The 19143-nt window shown below is 41.6% G+C and overlaps 1 protein-coding gene across 1 annotated transcript; it reads right to left on the minus strand.

Annotated features, from left to right (window-relative positions):
- Positions 1 to 1067: 1067 nt before the first annotated feature.
- LOC146315186 (uncharacterized) lies at positions 1068 to 17961 on the minus strand. The gene is made up of 16 exons (XM_084736631.1): positions 17067 to 17961; positions 15481 to 15531; positions 13477 to 13577; positions 13069 to 13198; positions 12684 to 12733; positions 11452 to 11557; positions 10074 to 10232; positions 9861 to 9978; positions 9722 to 9783; positions 9484 to 9609; positions 9291 to 9385; positions 8531 to 8692; positions 8238 to 8434; positions 7758 to 7887; positions 4134 to 4327; positions 1068 to 2592 (listed from the first exon to the last, which is right to left on the minus strand). Exons 1-16 carry the CDS (start codon positions 17929 to 17931, stop codon positions 2349 to 2351), a joined length of 2790 nt encoding a protein of 929 aa, XP_084592757.1. The 5' UTR covers positions 17932 to 17961; the 3' UTR covers positions 1068 to 2348.
- Between the last annotated feature and the right edge of the window lie 1182 nt (positions 17962 to 19143).

The raw sequence follows: 19143 nt of genomic DNA on the forward strand, positions 1-19143 counted from the left end.
TGTGCTGGATGGAAGAATAAACCGGCTTGACCTCGGTCCCTGCTGCATGCTTATTTTGACAATGAGCATCATCATCATTGTCAGTTTCTCTCTGTCTCTTCCTCTCTTGTGTCTCTTCCTCTCTGTGTCCTTCCATCTATGTGTCTACACCCCTGCTATTGCATTGTTGTTGCGGTTTTGGAGAAGTTCTCGCCATATTGTTAAGCTTCCTGAGGTATGTCATTATGGTTCATCTATGTCAGTGGGTAAATGAACATGTTGTGGCACGGCTGACTTAAATTTCCCATGTCTGCGACTAAGTCTCCCAAATCTCCAGCTTGCCAGTATCACACCCCTCCCTCCCTGTTTGGCAACCAGAAAATGCCATCTCTCTCATCATTCGGATTATATGGAGCTCATTTGCCTTTGATTGCAAAACTATTAATTCACAAATGCATTGGTGACTGACCTGTGACCTTTCTCATCAAGTGACAAGCGAAACCGGTCTCATCACTTCTCCTCTCAGGCTCTTTGGACCCCGGGGGTCTGGGTCAGGGTTTGGTAGTGTTTGTGCTGTCTTTCTGTCAGACTTGCATGATCCACTGCCACTTAACGAGGGAGAACAAGGCTGAGAAATGAGGCATTTCCGGGCCCAGGGGTTTATTCCTACAGCACAGTGGATTACATTACAACATTTAAAGTGGAGACGTGACTCATTTTTTAAGAAATCTCCTGCTCTGAACACTGTTCCAGACCATCTTAGTGTCTAATCTGCAAGGAAAAAGCTTGCAGATGGGATACAAAGCTTTCAGACGTGTCTTTTCACCATGTCACATATTTTCTGACTCTATCCAGTCCTATCTGTGCTTTAAAAAGGTGAGGCATGCTGAGTCCTAATCAAGCTTACATTGTTGTACCCTCAGGAATTATACTGTGCAGGATGCTGAAAAAAAAATGCTTATCACATATCCAGTGGAGCAAATCTATCTCTCTGTTTTTTTTTTTTTTTACTTTTCATTATCCCTCATGCCACAAATATGATATAAAACAGGAAGATATCCAAATACAAAAAAAGAATGAATGTAGTCTTTGTTTGTGCTTTGTTTTTTTCTTTATGGAAATATGGTTTGCATGGGTGCATACATTGAAACAATATGGACTAAACATCAAGAACAAAGTTATGTGCACATGGCGAAGCTTTACATTAGAATAAAGTCAAATCGAAACATAAAAACACAGCCATGGTACTATTTGACGTTTCAAACTAAAAAGCATTTGGCAACAATCTATGAAGAACATTTTAGCGATACAGTAAACATGTTCACATAAAGAGGTAAACGATTAACAAAAGATGACATGGCATTTCACATTATGGGTCATTCTACAGACATCACTTAAGAAAACCAGGTCAAAACCCAGTATATGGCTGGACCGCATATGGTCACATTTGTTGTTCAAGTGTACTGAAGTAGTCTATCACATAGTTAAGCCATGTTTGAGTCCACAAAAGCTTTTAAGTACAATATTTTCCACTCATATTTTGGGATATTTGATTTGAAAGAGAACATATTTTAATTATAGTAGTCAAAACATTGAAAAGTATATACATATTAGCTGTCTGAATTAAACTTACACCAAATTCCCTTTAAGAAATATGGCATAATAACATTTTCTTACGTGCCTGTAAAAACAAGTAACTCTACAAACTGTGGTGTTGTAGTGGGAGAAGACGGTGGGAATGAGAAGCGAACTGTTTCAAAAAGATTTCTCACTAAAATGAGTGCTTGTTGGTGGATGAGATTCACGCCGTTTTAAACGCTGATTCGTAACACTGCTAACTCAATGTCTGTCGCATCTGTGATGGTATTTGAGGAGGTTTTCTGTCTGTTACCATAGTAACTACCCAGCTTGCTGCTTCCTGTTTGGTGCGCTGCAGCCATCAGATAGTATTAAGCATGTTTGATTATATTGAAACGTCAAGATGAAAACAGCTCATTTTGCGTTTTATGACCACCGTACAGATGCAGCTGCAGCACAATGACTGAAAACCAACCAGACGAATATTCAGAACGTAGTTAAGTCATTTGCATGTGTTATTTACAGTAGCTCTCCAGCAGTTCTCTAGCTGAAGCAGACTAGTTAAATGTGATTTGATATTTGCCATTGCACTGATTCATTTTGGAAAAGCAACAGCCGGTGGGGAAACTCAGACTCAGCCAGCTGTACCAGTGGTTTAACTTTATCACTAAACTACTCAGTCACATTTGTAGGGCTGGCTCTGCTGTTGCGGTCAAGACAAAAAAAAAAAAGTGAGAAACTTTGCTCCATCTCCAACATCTTCTCTGTAGCTGTCTATTTCTCTCATATCATCAGATGGCCATCACCTTCCTTCGTGGAGGGGTTTCCATGGTGACCGCATCCCTTTCCGGGCAGATTGTTTGCATGGGATTGGGGTTGACCATGTGCTGCAGGAGCAGAGGGTGCTGCTGGGAGGTGGCAGTGGGTGGCGGCTGGCGAAGGACAACAATTTGAGCGCTTGGACCCTGCAGAAGGATGTCAGCCAGCTCCTCCTGTGTGGAGTTGACCACCGATACACCATTCACCTCCACCAGTCTACAAGGCAGATAGACAATCAGTTGAGTCTAGAATCATCTCAGTAAGGAAAAGTAGAATACTGTATTAAAGATGGGGTGAAGGGTTCTGGAGAAAGATAGGTGTCATTCCCAGGTCATCAGTTAGAAAGACTGAAGGTTAGAAAGGTTGGTGGCTTGAGCTGAGGAACCTAACAAAACAATAGCTGTATTTACTTGGAATCTAATATTCCAAAAACAATCCGAATAAAAATGCTTACATGTGTCACAATATCTTAATTTTAAACTTTGAAACAATACTATTCTTGAAACCTCTTTCGTGGCAAAAAGGTAAAACAAGTCAAGATATGTTTTTTACTCTCTCTGTTAAAATTAATAATCTACACACAGTGCTGGTGCAGAAAAAATGACTGAACAGTCTGCTTTTGCTGCAAGCCAAATGTCAGGCAGGACAATAACCTGCAAGGACAATAACAATTACCTCTTCTTCTTCTGTAATATTTCTAGCAGATCAGATGCACAGTTGCCAGAACCAGTTTATGCAGTTCAAAAAAGTGATATTCTGATTAATGCTTTACGGTGTGTAATCACCCTTTATTTAGTGTCTATGAGAACATTTAGGTTTAAGTTGCTAATCAAAATGATTTTAATCTGATGAAACATGGTCCATGTAAACACAGCTAATGACACACAACAATGAACCCAACCCAAAGCGTCATTATCCGACAACCTCGGGATGAGACTCAACAATCAACTGTCTTTCTCTGGAATCGCTCACCCCACCTTTAAACTGGATAACCGAAAAGCTGACGGGGAAATTCTCTCTCAGCTCCTCCAAAATATCAGATGTTTACTTGGCAGGAGTCTCTCTACAGGTAAAGACAGAGCCTCCGCGATACTCATATAATGAGCAACAAATAATATCAAAGAACTTCACAAATCACAGAGCATGAAATATTAAAAACATCACCTTTGCACAGAGCTCATTAGAAATTCCCTTCATTAGTTTTTATTTATAGCTACCCAGATAAAACTGACAGGGAAACAGCACGGCTTTGTGTTTTGTCATGTGCTGTGTAAAGAGCATTGGCACAGAGGCTGTTATAAGTGAACACACACAGTGAAGCTCAAAGACTTCACAGCTTCTGTGGTCGTGTCTCTGCTCTGTCATGCCGACTTGTCTTTCTTTGGCAGGACCGTCTCAAGAAGGGGTGTCAACTGCACTGTGAGTGTGAATACTCACGTGTTTGAGAGTGCTGCGTATCCAAGTACTGTATGTACTTTTTGTAATGCGGTAATTGCTTAATTATATGAAACTATTTTATCTGCTCTTTTTCACTCTCTTCAGTGTCCAGGTATTAAATTACAGTGTTTGCTTGTTTTGGGGCTAATATCTGATGGTCTCCATGGCTACAAAGCATAGAAAAATAAGAGTGATGAAAGAAATGCGTGGGATGAGTGAGATACTAAAGCTCACTCTTGATGAACACTAATCAAGTAATTGCCATTAAGTCTGATTGAATTATTTTGTCTAGACATCATTTGTATGTGTTCATGTTTTACCTGTCACCCACACAGAGGTGAGAGTTGTCCACCTTGACCACCATGAGTCCGCCGCCTTCCCTGTAGCGGCACATAAAGCCGTAGCGGCCGTCAGGGCCGTGGTTCTCCTGAACAACCAGCAGCATGGCAGGAGACTGCAGGGACACCAGCTGGCTCAGGCTACCAATGGCCAGGCTCTTTTTATGTTCTTTCTCCTGAATGAATGCAAAGGCACAGACTGCTTCAATGACAGCTTAAATCAGTCTGCAAGGCTGCTTCATGCTAAATATACCATGTGACATGAGAGGTATTTTTTATAGGTCCAAGTAATGTTAACTTAAATCTGATATTCATACCATATATAATACCATTTCATCCAAAATATATTTGCAGTAAGTAAAGTTAGGTGAATAGCTCAGTGTTTTGGGGAATACACCTATGCATTTTCTTTGGAGAGTTAGATAATAAGATCAATACCACTCTCATATCTGTCTGTGAAATACAACATAGGTTAGCTTAGTTTAGCATAAAGACTGGAAAGGTCTAACATGCTATATCTTGTTTTGTTTGTTCAGTATCAAAACTGAAGGTTTTAGAGACTATTTCTCGGCCGGATGCAGTGACTTCCTGTAGGTTTATCACCACCACCACACAGTGGTGACACAAAGCCCCTGTAAAACTTTTTTTTTTGTAGCTTCAGATTAAACAGACAGATGTAATGTGATCATGAGTGAGTTTCGAGGTGCCGGTAGGCCAAAATTCCCCCTTCGGACAGAACCAGACTTGCTGATTTCCTATTTCCAGCCTTTATACTTAGCTAAGCTAACTAAGCTAAGATGCTCCCTGTGACATTCCAAAATATTCTTGTCTTGCTGAGTTTAAATACAATAAAAGACTTTGGATGTGCTTACAGCCTGCAGAAAGGTGTGCACAATAAAGGAACAGCATTCACATATCTAGTAAGAGTTGCACAAATCTAACAAATATAGAGTTCCTCTCTAGACACGACCCATCTCCTGGCTTAATTTAACAGACAGATATGAGAGTGGTCTCGATTGAACGTATGAGAGTATTTTCCAAAATACAAAACTTTTCCTTACTGTATGGCAGATAGAATAGATTCAGAAGTACCCGAGTGTAGCCTCTTCAAAAGAATCTTTCACGCGGTCAAAGGACCTTTAAAACTTTCAGTATGTGTCTCAGTGCCTCTGAAATATGAAACTAACCGGTTATCATTTCCTCAAGATAAAATTGTATCTTTATTTCTTGGAATGAAACCTTAAAGATTACAGATACCACTACGACAGTCAGTGTCGTAGTCAGTCCCCAAGAGATAAGTCTGAGGCTGCGTCAAACCAGAAGACCACCAAGATGTAATGATTAGCTTTGGAAAAGATCACGCCACAAGTAGCTTGCAGGGATCAGAAAAAACTTGTGAGTCTGACCACTGAATTCCAATGTTCCCTTATCCAGCCTCTTGGCATACTCCCCCCTCCCCCCCCCACGAGTGGCATGTGAATGCCTTGCAGCAATGGATGCCGCCTTGCCCGGGTCAGGGGTCAAAGCTAAGGCTTCTCTCTCCTCAGACAAGTAGGCCAGACAGGATATATTCACGGAAACGCAGCCGAAGCCCCTTGAGAAACACCCTCTAATGCGCATCATTTTCCCTTTTAGTTTGCCTCAGTGTTGGACGCATGCCAAGAGCCCAAGGAATTTTCTCTTCATATTCTTCTTGTTTATCCGCAAGATCTGATCAAATCCTAACCTACCTGGGCCAGACACAGGGCACATATCCCACATACACACCAGACAACCAGTGGACTGCTAGCATTTTCTCAAAAGAAAAAGAGAATATAAGTTACAAATTTAATAAACACAATAACTAGTCACCATCATAGGGGGCTACAGCATGATCTGTGAAAGGACCCAGTGTGAGAAATGATTCACTGACATGCCAGACATAGATGCTAAGTGGAAAGGATTGTATTTCCTTTATAATGATGGGTGTTAGTAGTTGTGAATTCAGTGCTGTCATTGTGCATGCAGACGCTTTGGCTGCTCCAACAGCAGAGATCTTTAACACAGTCAACCTTGGGGTAGAAAATGGAGGAAAGAGTAATGGGAGACAATCTGACCACATTGATCAGCTACAACTCGTATCATTACTGGAGGCGCCCTATCCATTTCTGACGCTCAGGGGCATGCAGTGGAAAAGAGGTGGCAGATTTTTTCTCACAACTCAATCCATCCTCAACAGACATGTGTGACTAAAAAGTGGGGAAACAGTAATTCTTCTAATTTCCCCTCTTAATAGTCTGTCTGAAGTTTTTGAGATGCTTATTTAAAATAATTTCCGCCATTTGTTGTCCTTCCCCTCCTCCCTCCATTCTCTCCCTCTGTTTCTTTTTCTCCTTCCCTCTCGGCTGCTTTATTGATGCTCTCCAGTTGCAATAGATCCTGGAGATTAGACTGCCGATGATGAAATATTTCCTTATTGTCTGTAATGCGGGGCAGCCTACAAGACCAAACACGGGGCGGTCTGCTCCTTATTAGAGCAGCAGCTCCATCAGTTTCCCAGGCTGCTCCTCAGCTCTGACCTGTGTGTTAACTCTGATTAGGTCATATGATAAACATTAGCGCTGCTGCTTTTCCCACAAACTCAGCACCTAAAAAAGCGTGGCCCCGGGGCGGCAACGTGACACGGGGCACCTTTCAAAGCTGAAGCCGCGTGTGTCCTTTCATGGCACCTCGTTAGGGCTTCTCCAACGGGATAAAAGAGCCACATTAAAAAAGAAGTGGGCTCCTCCGGGGATAGATGCAGATAGTTTTACACACGCTGGCCCATTTCTCCATTGCACTCTCCCAGTGGCTTTTGTCACACACATTCCATTGTTGGTATGGTCACAGGCTCTCGGATGTCAGCCCTAAACATCATTTTCTCGGAAGAAGTGCATGTTCATCCAAAGGACTTCACTCAGCCTTGTATAGGCACTCTCAGGACGGGACTAACTGCACAGCTTAACGAAACAGACTCGACTGAATGGAGCATTGTGTTGTCACTCAGGAGAACAGTGAAGACCAGATCAAAGATGATGGACATAATGGTGTCAAGTAATGGCCTACCACATCAGGAAGCTGTTACCACCTTCCAAGTGTGTGCTAATTATATGAATAAATATATGAACTTCCCATGTTCTGTAGATTCATTTATCCACTCGGTCTCTTATTATCACAATATGGTTTCCATTAGTGAGGAAAGGCCAGTTATCCTGTTCACAAGTGTGCTAACATGGTTACAGACATAACATTTCCTGTGACATTATTGTCCAAATTTGACCCTGTTCTCTTTTTAGCTGAAGTTTGGTTTTAGTATCCCATACCACACATGCTTCTCTTGATAACTAACGTCGTTTTGGTGCAAATCTCAGTTTCTCATTGTTTATTTTTAGCAATCAAAACATTCTCTGACTCAGACCATACAGCGTTCCCACATATTGGTGAAACCATGTTTCACATGCTGTTGATTAAACTCCACTGACTGAGCTCCAGGCCTTCAACTTGTTGCAGTACTGTTGCGTACTTGCAGTAGTACAAATAATACACAACAGGCGTTAATAATCTGATGAATTGATTGATGAATATTACCTTAATGTAGCTGTCTTGCAAAGCATTTTGGAGGTGAGCCACCTGTCGGTTGAGATGCACCATGGAAATTTCTTCCTTAAACACTTGGCAGTTCAACTTCATCTTTTCCAAAAGACGAACGTCCAGCTGCCTGATTGGAAAAAGACAACATTACAGATAAGGTCACATGCACATGCATTCATAGTTTATGAAATATGTAGTTCAAATATAGCCAGGGTTTTATGTGAATTTCACTGGAGAAATAAACATACCAGTTTTTTTGTTTATTTTCCTTGTGCAAGGCCTTATTTGCTTATAAAGGTCATACAGAGGCATCAGCATTAAATTAAGACTGTTTCATAACCAGTTAAAAACATCTTGTAGTAGCTTTAGGCAACAAAAACAACAAAACAGTATTTTCTGACATGTACAGTATTTTCTCTTTGTGAAGTTTTCTGCATTGTTGAACACGCTACTAATTAAGAGAGGCAGTCCACCTACTTCTTCTTGTGAGCAGCAGAGTTGTTAATGTTGTCTCTGAGTGCCTGCAGGCTCTGCCTCTTGTCGTTGAGTTGGCTCTGGACCAACTCCAGCCGCTGCTTCAGCTCAGCAGAGCCGAGCCTGTCTACGTCCACATCTCCGTCCATGTTCTTTAACTCGGAGCAAAACGCTACGAGGCCGTGGTGGAGCTCCTGGACCTGATGGGGTCAAAAGCAATGATTATATTCACTAAATGCAGTGCAAATTTTATCTGTGACGTAACTTCATTGCTGTAGTTGAAGAGAAATACTGACCTGAAGGATGACATTTTGTAGTGAGTCCACCTGTTGGTTTAGCTCCTTGATCCTCTCCTCTTTAGCCGGCTGGTTCACCTGGGCATTTTTGTTGGTGTTGCTGTTCTCATCAGAGCTGCTGATGTCTTGATTATTTGGTGAAGCAGTACCTGATGACTTCTCCTGCAGTGCAAAAGCATAAGAAAAGGGTCTTTGCTTGCAGCACTATCTCAAAATAATGACTTACTTATGTCAGAATAATGATACAGCATTTCAATATAATGAGTCAGTATCTCAAAATGACATATATATATTGTTTTAGGAAAAAAACTCAATATTTTGAGATACTAATTATTCAATATTAGTATTATTAATTAATCAGTATCTTCCATAGGGGACGGACTTTTCAGAGACGAGACCAGTGTTTCTCCCTGTTAATAGAGACTCCAGTCTGCAGAGCGGTTCATACACTTCACTGGTACCCCACAGAATTAGAGGTTAACGTTTATGATCAGAGAATGTTTTTATATCCTCACAACACTTTGGTCCATACTTGTACACTCTCTCTATTTCACTCGACACATCTGCATCACACTTTTTTAAAAATTGGTTATGATTTCTATAATACTTCCTGCATTTAGGCTGATTTGGTGCATACACAGTACTCGGTCTCCTATGTACAGCACATGATGTGTGCATATGTAGCAGTCAGTATCTTGTTAAAGATTATGCATCAGTTAAACCCTGGTATTTTTCACATTAATGTTAATATGTATGTTACTTTTTTGCACAAGTGCAGCTCCAGTTGTCTTCTCTCCGATGTTGATGTCAGTAGACTCCCAATCTGCTGATCTGGTGGGAGCTCCTCTGATGAACCTTCCAATCAGAATACATGTAGAGTATGTGAAATAAATGTGTGGGGGGTTTATTGTGATTAAGTCTACATGATATGCTGTGCATCATGTGTTGCGTACCTTGTGTTTCTTTCAGTATTAAGAGGCTCTTATCTTCTGTCATCCCCAACATTTTGATACAAGAATCCATGATTTTTCCCACCGTTGTTTCCTTCGGGGTTCTGAGATGAACTATCCGCTCTGATGCTGCAATAAATGACACAGCAGAAGACATATAAATCGACTGATTTATTCTCACATGTTCATCCACAATTTAAGTAATATGTCACATCAACTATATGCTGTAACCTTGACTCACCATTAATAGTAATTTCTATTAGTTGCGTATTCTTCTGTACCGTGCTGTTTTGGCTGTTGTTTCTAAAGTGGAAAGAGGCCAAGAGGTGAAAATGAAGCTTGTTTTTGTTTGTTTTCATTGTATATATGAGAGGTTGTACCTGTGCTTGAGGGAGCGCCGATTCATGCTCAGGCAGCTCACATGAGGCGAGGACTTGGACTTGCTCATTGACACCAATGTTGCAGTGAATGTCTCAACGTTATTAGGGCCTAGGGACTCTGTGGAAAAAAAGCAAAGCATCTCCTTGACTTAATTCATTTGCAAACAGTGCATGTAAATGTTTGTTTGTCTTGTGGTCATGATAAAAGTGTACCAAGCAGAGAGTCGATTCTCTGGCTGATGGTGCTCGGAGGGTGTAGCTCGTTATAAATGGCTGACAGAAGCTGCTCCCTGTCTTCCAGTGTGGTGATATGGAGGATGTCCAGAGTGTTCACATCCACTGAAGCCACGTCTGCTCCACACAGCTTTGCTTCTGAAAGGGAAACATTCAGTTAGGGATGCAACACATCACACAATTCAATATTTGGATCATATATTTTGGATCGGCTCGTTTTTTGGATCAGCAAGAAAGAAAAGAGGCGGGATTAGAGTTAAATTATTTTAAAAATGCACTTGCCTTTGATCTCTCACTGTCTGTAGTTATTATCACAGTGATGTAATATAATAATAATGATAATAAATCTATAAACATATATAATAATTATATATAATAGAAAATACATGATAATAATAATGAAAATAATACTATACAGTATATTAAAATACAAAAGCCTACTACAGTACATGCTATAATAGATAATTATACACTTTACAGTATAATACACTGCTATACTATTAGTCAAGCTCAGTGTCCCACCCACAGCACTGTCTGATTGGTTAAAAATCACATGTAACAGCCAATCAACACAGAGACACTGTGTCACAGACAGACAGAGACGGAGCTGCACCGGTGAGCAGAGAGGAGCTTTGTAGAGGTTAAGCAAGGAGATATTGCAAAAGTTTCAATAAATATCACAATCATATGATGTGTTTCTTTAACAGCTGCAGAGTTACGCCAGTGAAAATGCCCAAAGTCACGGTTGGGATTTCACTCGAGGTGTTGTGACAGCTTCAGTTGCTCTTCACAGAGATGTTCGTTCCGTTACCCCGACATTTAGTCATACTCCTACATACTTTAGGGCATCTGAGAAATTTTATAGTTTGAAAAAGACCTGGCAAACGAAAAGAAGGCATTTTTGTTTAAAAGCAAATGACGAGTCCGAATGCTGTCTGTATGCAGTGCAATGCATCATGGTACATGTAGGCACTGCTGGCATGATTCCGCAAATTAGAGAACGTATCTTTGTTGCTCAATACAGCACACACTGAGGAATTCATTGTTTAAACTGACTAAATTTGCCATCAACACTGAGTGAATATACACACGAACAGAATTTTCCCTTTAAGAATACCAAGACAAGTTTGTAACTGCATAAAGCTATTGCATGTTGCAGTAGAAATATGATTTGTGCAATAATAATGTCAGATTTAATCTTACATTATCCTCATCTCCATTTCCTCCCAGCTTATTGCCATTCATAAACAACTGTTTTGGTTTGATCTGCGGGAAAGATAAATCAGATTGGCAGTGTCTAACTTTATTATGCAACCACAGGGCTGGGAGAGGAGACAGTCAGAAGAATGTGTTTTACCTCTGATGAAAGGGAGACATTTCTGCAGTCCAATGCTTGTAAACCACTGGCAGATTTCTTCTGTGCTCAGCTCCCCAAGAGACTTGGCCACTTGCCTGTCCATGTCCTGGGAACAAGGGGATGTTACATACCTGAGCAAAACCGCTGTATATAACGTCCTATATCATTATGTAATAGTGCTTTATGCACAAGCAACACAATCTTTAAACCATTGTTTTGAGATGTGAGACATTTTTTTTTTTTTTTTTTTTTTTCTAAATCCATAAAGTAAGCAAAGCCTGGGAACTGCAACGAGAGAGACATGACACACAAATATGATTCAATATGAATATGACTCAAACATCTGCATGTGAAAACTGATTTAGTAGGAGGCACAACAGAGGCATCAAGACAAAACCTGGTTAAACTCCCAAGCACTTTGTCATTATCCGTGTCACTGATTCATACAGAGTAACTATGACTGCGTCGGATATCCATGTTTCGACATCTTACAGCAAGCAAACACATTTGTGTGTTTGACTGTAAACAAATGTTTAAAAATGACAAAGAAATGTTTACTTCAGTTGAGAACCTAAACACAGGTTTCTATGTTATCGTTGCCTTAGTCACAAATTCTTTGTTTATGGTGTTCCTGGGAAGAAAACTACAATGTTCGCTGCTGCCAATAGAAGCTTTACAAGGTAACTGTGGAGTGATTAGATAAAATGAGGTAAGAGTTTGCCTTGTTTTAGGATTTCACTATTGTGTTATAAGACAGAAAGATTTATAGATAAAAAAAAACTGTTAGATCATAGTTTACCCAAACCATATAAATAATCCAGTTTCAGCCATTTTGTCTGAAAGGGGGTCCCAGTGTGGGGCTCCACTGTAAGGCGTCACTGCTCAAAATACATGTTGCATAAATTACTCGTATGTAATTGGCCAGAGGAAACTAAAACAGTTGATAATGCATGGAGACAATAAGTGCAAGACGTGAGCAATTTGCCTTTACAAATAAAAAAAAATCTTTCCGTTCTGTGTTTCAGCTAACACATGGATCGCTAAGGATACGAGCAATCTTGCTTGGCAAATCCTGGACACAAAGACTAAAATCCTGAGACTATTTGCAGAGTCATTGCTTTGACAGATCAAGGGAGCTGGGAAATATAAACAGAGCATATTCTGTAATTGCAGCAGCTCTGGGCTGTGTGCTGATGCCACCCTGAAGGCCCTGCTTTGATGGTTTACAGTACCTTCTCGGCGAAGTTTCCATTCTGATCCGTAGACTGAGGCATATATGATGCTGCAAGAAGGGCAGAAAAAACAGAGACTTGTAAGGTAATTTTTGAATTGTGTATGAGCCGGAGAAGTACTATTAGAAACACATCATCATTAATGGATAATTGATGGTTAATTAAACTTTAGATAATAGTTATTTCACTGTCAACAAACAATGAAATGATAATTGACCCTTCCTAAGTTCCACACTTTTTTGCCCTGTGCACTGATATCAGTTGAGCAAGCTTGGTACCCAGCAGAACCTTCTTACTTACTTTGTGCTTGGCATGTTGAAGAGAAAACCAAACTTTAAGGATGGTTTATAAAACTTTTGCTTAATAAATGCTTTTAAAGACTCACCAACAGTTATGCGTCGTTGTCGTGGCGACCCCTCCTCTTCCTGGTTGTCTGAGGTTGTCTGCATTAAAGCATGGAAAGTGGCGCTCCTGGTCAGTGTGTCCCCAAGACTGCTGGAGCGAGTTATTGGCTTCTGTCACGTAATACAGTTTTCGGTTAACATCCAGCCCGGTCTAATCAATTCACAGTCAGTCAGTATGTTCACTACTGTAATACACAGCCGCAGTCTAAATCAGATAAAGCACAGCCCTTCCTGGAATGTGTGGTGACTCTCTGTAGATACCTTTAAATACGTTAGAGGTGCATGTGTGGGCCCTGTTGGCCATAGATGGAGCATGTGATGTACAGTACGAGGAGATCATGAGAAAATCTGTTGAGGAAAAACAGTTCATTGCATGGTCTTCTTCATACCCGCTGGTGAGTAAATTTGTCCATGTTTGTGGTGTGAGGAAGCAGACAAAGCTCAGCTTTCAGCATGTCGGAGCAGCTCACATCTCTGTTGCTCAGGTCATCTGCATAGTAATAGAAACAGCAAGTTAATAAATTCAGAAAAAAAAACATTCTAGTGGGTCCTATTTTAGGTTGTCCGTCTGGGAAACAAAATATTTAATGGAGTCCTTGTTTTCACCCTTTTAAGCCACTCGATTCTTTTGGTTTTAGGCCTTCTCAGCCCTTTTCTGGCACTCAGGTCACCAGGTCTATTTGCAGCACATTAGCTGGTGCTGATACTGGACGCAGCTAGATGGGGTTGCTTGGCAACCCATTAGACACACTAATGTCCGTCTGGTTGATGACATACTTCTCTGACAACCCAAGTTCTTTCCCACAGAAAGCCCATATTCTTACATTTTCCAAATGTCACTTGGTCAGCGAGCAGATATCTTTTTTTCTGCTATCATAACAAGCAAGACGAATGAGGCAGAGAATTCGGCATCCAAGCTCGGACTCGGCTTTCTCATGCAACACAGCGCTGTGATGTGATAGTCATAGATGTTGGAATGTTTGCAGTTCTGCGTTGTAACTACTTTAAGTTTTATACCTTCACAGATTGAAGCATCGAGACTCCCTTTAAGTTCAAACAAACAGTAGTCTTTTCAGATAGTTTACCCAACAAAAATTCAGCCTAATTTCTTAAACACATGTTTTTCATTTCAGGGGCCTGTCTCTGAAAGGCTGGTTTGACATGGACGGGAGTTTAGATGGAGTCAGAATCAGATAAGACAGTGTAATTGGTTTATGTGTGTCAGCAGTGGAATCTTGTCTGGGTCCGGCAGAGACAGTGGAGTACAAAGAGGGGGGCAGCGAGCTGGCACTCTCTTCATCACCTGGCTGGCCTGTGAGTCACTCTGCAGAGGATCATAATGTCTGGCTTACAGCTAAGCAAATGCAAAACACAACTGTCTTGACTAGAACAGTCAAGTGAGCACAGCGATGAGTCTTGAAGACATGTAGGAGCACACTCCTTGAGCTGACCTCAGACACAACAGAGCGTCTTTGAGATCCAGAGGAAAATCACGCCCAATCTCACTCAGTGACTTCTTTTCACCATGCATGGGAGAAGGGACACAAGATGGAGAGCTGTCTGAGAACGCTAATGGAGGGTAGCAGTACACCCACCCTACCACAGCGATGTTCAGACTTTACACGGCCGGGAAAAGCCCAATCAAAACAAAGAAGGACATGAAATTTTGGGCAGGCTTAGGGACACAGCCTGATGTTGCCTTAAAGGGTGAAATCACCAGTAACGGAGATATGGACATCGTTCCCAGTCTGAGTTGGCTCACTCAGAACAAGTCAAAGCATGAGTGAGTCCCTTCACCCTTGACTGGTTAATACAGACAAACACATTGCATGCACACACAGAGACACTCTGAGCAATTGAGGTTTGTTGCATGACAAAGTTTGACTACCACTCACACACAGACGCACTGAGGGTTAATGACAAAGCAAAGCTTTAGAGTCCAAACTTTTCAGCACATTTATGTAATGGATAGGCAAAAGCGATGCTTATCGTTGCCAGTATTATTGTCCTCCTCTGGTTTGAAAAGAAATTAAGCTCTTTGAGAGACGAGTGAGGGAGGAGAGCATGCTGAGTCACAGGAACCCAAAACCTGGGAACCGCCTGCCCAGCCACGCACTGGGAATACACACATAATGGCTAAAAAGGGATTCTAACAAAGGGGAACTTCTGCAACTCCCAAAGGAGGCGTTCGAGGTACTGTAGCCATGTCACATAATGGCTGCAATTTCATCTGAATGGGGAACTGAGATCAAAACGAAGAGGCAACACATGAGCTCAACAGCTGGATGGAACGAACCCTCATCTGGTGCCATTTACCTCTCACCTAGAGTAGCCTAAAGACAGAGAGAGAGAAAGATTGAAATACTTTGCAAATTTACCTCAAGAAAACTCACCCAGGTTGTGCTCAGTAAATGACAAGAGATTTATTCCGGTGTTGAAGCTTCCTGCGACGGAAAAAAGACAACCATTGGGAGAGCAATTTCTTTTTAATAATATAAAAGAAAAGAAAGAAAAACTCAAACATTTTGGGAAATATACTTGGAATTAAGACATTATTAATTTCATCATTTACATCTGCACTTTTCCTATTGCATGTCAAAGTGGCAAAAAATGTCATGTTTAGCCTAGCTTAGCAGTTATCCTCCATAAAAAGTAGGAATTGTGCTTTGCAGCAGCTCAAGGTTTGCCTCGTTAATATAGCTAACAAGCTATACACTAATAATTAAATGGGTTTGTTTAGTTTAAATGTATAATCTGCAATAGTTAGGTTAATACTGCTACTGTATGTAGTCACTGAGACCAGCTGCTGCTTACAACTTGTTAAACCAATATGTCTCATTTACTATTTTTACAGTAGTTAAAAACACAACCACTAAATAGGACAGCTTTTGTTGGCAATTAAGTATGTAAAAGCTAAGCTAGCTGCTGCTAGTGTTTTTTCAAAGCCAAGCTAAACATGGAGCTATGGGACTCCCTAAAAACATGGTATTTTTACCGTATGTCCTGCATCACAACAGGTGTCATGTGCCTGATGTTCATTCTTATTGGCTTGCATTGGGTCACCTTGTCACTTTTTGGATAGGCCAGCAAAACCATAACCTAAAATGCTGTTTATTAACCTAATCTTTGCCATAACCTCAAGATCAAGCAAGATTAACTCTTTCCCCGTCATTGACGAGAAAACTCGTCAATTGCTTAGACAGTAGGAGACAAAAAATTGTCAATTGAAGAAGGGAACCACTGAAACTGAGCAGCAGAAGAAGATGGTGTTAATATGAAAACATTGCCGCTCAGCTGCAGATCCACAGGTCTGAGAATATCATGACCTGGCCACAGAGCCCAGGCACAGTGAGTGGAGCAGTCTCCGGATCTCTACAGCAGCCAAGACACAGTGAGGCTGCTCACACCACAGCCCCTAGGACCTGCGCTGCTGCTGGGGCAAACAATGCTTCAGCTTCTTGGACAGTGTTTTGGGGGTGGAGGTCTAGTTTGATGAATTTTCCAAGCTTTAGGAATAACACTAGCCCATGCTGTGACACTAAAACCAGCTTCTCGTTTTCATTAAAACATAATAATTCAGATTTTTGCAATTGATAGGAGACGCATGTCATGACATTCAAGTGTTTGCATCAAAAATTAGAAGTGGTAATGTACACTAAATGCACCAGACTAACTGTCTCACACTCAATTGTGCACAAACTGAATGTGTACTCAGAACACAGGCCATGGGGTGAGTCGGTCACACAGTTTGCTGAAATGTGCACTGCTGTGTCATGGAAAACCACCACCATCCGGGTGCAATAACAAGTTTTTAGGGAGTCTGATGGAGCTACCTTGCTATTGAACCCATAGAAACTATTTAAACATGAATCTTCTTATCTCTCTCTTAGTAACCAAGCAAACTTCCACATTTCCCAAAAGATCTTTGAGTATTGCTTCAGTGAAACAGAACTTGAGATGTTATCACTGTTAAACTCACTTTTCTGAGGGTATTCAGGGAGAGGAGCCACCTGGTAGGCGCTACGTAAGAACCTGGGCTTTGTTTTCTCTTTATCCCGCTCTTTGGTCGGCACAGCCTCTCTTTTCTCTTCAAACTGATCACGTAGGCCCTCTTCTGGCTCTGCTGCACTATCACTGACCTTTTTCCCAGCTTTTGTGAACTCCTGCACTGACTCCTCTTCCTCCACGCTCTCCATCTTTTCCTCAAAACTCTCCTGGTCACCCGCAGCAAAGCTTCCATCACTTCCGGATGTATGTGCCACACTCTCCTCTGAATTAATGTCAAAGAACTGATCATCGTCAGCCACGTCAGAGGGAGTGGGTGGGATCAGATTGATGACAGGTGGTGTCAGGAGGCTTCCAGAAGCTGCCGTGCTACCTGTAGTAGTGCCACTTGCATATAGCAGTGGGTCTTCCTCCTCTTCTTCTTCATCTTCTCCACTCGTACAAGTGATGGCCGGTGTGGTGTGGGGCTGTATGGGGAGTGAAGACAGAGGCTTCAGGCGTTTCTTTTTCAGAGCCCTGGGGCAGGCAGACACAGAGCTTGCTGAGCGGGCCATGCTGTTCCTCGGGGTCAGGGGTTCCTCCTCGAACAGGCTGAAGCCGGCGTTAACTATCCCCAGATCCTCCACTGTAATCTGGATAGCCTCCTTCTCACCTGATCCCCGCTGATCCAAGTGTGGATGCTGAGGGCCCCCATTAATCTTCCTTTCCTGCTCCTGCAGAGGATCCGTCTCCTCACCTCGCAAACACGAACAGCAGAACAACCGTCTTGAAAGACGTTGAGTGCTCTTTCTCCACGGGCGCCTACGAGGCAGCCGTTTCTCTGCATTTGTACTCGCCATACCAGTAACTACCTTGCTATACTGCTAAATACATCATTGTACAGTTTGATCAGATAAACTCCAGATTGAAAAGAAGAGAAACAGCCATCCACACCTCTGAGATATAATGCTGCCCTGTGATAGAAGCCACAGCATCTGCACACAACACAAACACTCATCTGCAACGTGTTGCTTAGGAAAGGGGTGAAAAAAATGGACCAATTCATGCTCTGTGGGTCAGGTGAACACTTGAAATGAATGCGGGGCTTTGATATGTTAAGCAGCATCATTGTATATACAGCTCTGGTTTCAAAGGGCTCTAATAAGACAGCAATACCCTGCCAAAATAAAATATATGTATTGTACTGTTTAAAAAAGGCCAAAAAAATGCCCGATCAGTTGAAACACTCTGCTTGCTATAATCCTAGCTTGTTTTATCGACACGAACTGAATGTAAAAATGTTGGCACATGCTAGACTAGTTTGCTCTAATCCTGTTTGGATGAAGGGAAGGCTGAGAAATGGGGACAGGGGACGGACTGTGTGGGTTCATGAGATTTTGAGCGTGAGGAAACATCTCTGGAAATCTGGTTAGAAATTTGCATCACTGTTTGTACTTTCAGGTATCTGCTTTTTTAACTGTTTGTTTGCTTTCGGTTGTATGGGAGTCGTGTGAAGTTACTACTGAAGAAAACACATTTCCTGATTTTGCTGGTTCATCACAAAAGCTTTTAAATCACAAAACAACAGGGACTTTTACTGTTAAGAATTTCTTGGAAATTCTTGAAAAGTTTTTAGCAAATGTTTTACAGTTGCTCAACTTGAGCTACGCTTGTCTTTTGTTATAAGATTTACCTTTCAAGTAAGTAGCTCTCTTGAAACGGATATTTAAATACCTGCTATGCTGGACTGATTTGCCAAGGCAAACCCAGTCAAGGCAGAAAGGTGAGTACCATTGTTTGGTTCAAGAGCTGTAGACAGACAGATGGAGCCCGGTTCAAGAAGTACAGCAACACACAGTTTGTGGCAGCCTGTTGGTCCCGCCCCTCCTCCACTGTGATTGGATGGCTGATTAAAAAGTGACTGTGACGAGCGCAAAGCTGAACATTTATCCACTCTCGGTGACCAGAAAAAAACACCAAATGCAATATAGACTCTGAATAGACACTCAGCACTTCATCAGGCTGCAGGCGTTTCTGCGTCGTTACCATTTGAGATAATTCAAAACATACTC

This window comes from Lutjanus erythropterus, chromosome 14 (assembly GCF_056507025.1).
Source record: "Lutjanus erythropterus isolate fLutEry1 chromosome 14, fLutEry1.hap2, whole genome shotgun sequence".
Classification (NCBI taxonomy): Eukaryota; Metazoa; Chordata; class Actinopteri; order Lutjaniformes; family Lutjanidae; genus Lutjanus; species Lutjanus erythropterus.

Coding starts and splice junctions, on each gene's coding strand:
- LOC146315186 (XM_084736631.1), bottom strand. CDS start 17,931: ATGGCGAGTACAAATGCAGAGAAACGGCTGCCTCGTAGGCGCCCGTGG. Junction 9,784..9,860: donor CGGCGCTCCCTCAAGCACAG/GTACAACCTCTC, acceptor TTTCCACTTTAG/AAACAACAGCCAAAACAGCA. Junction 7,888..8,237: donor TCTGCTGCTCACAAGAAGAA/GTAGGTGGACTG, acceptor TTTTCCAATCAG/GCAGCTGGACGTTCGTCTTT.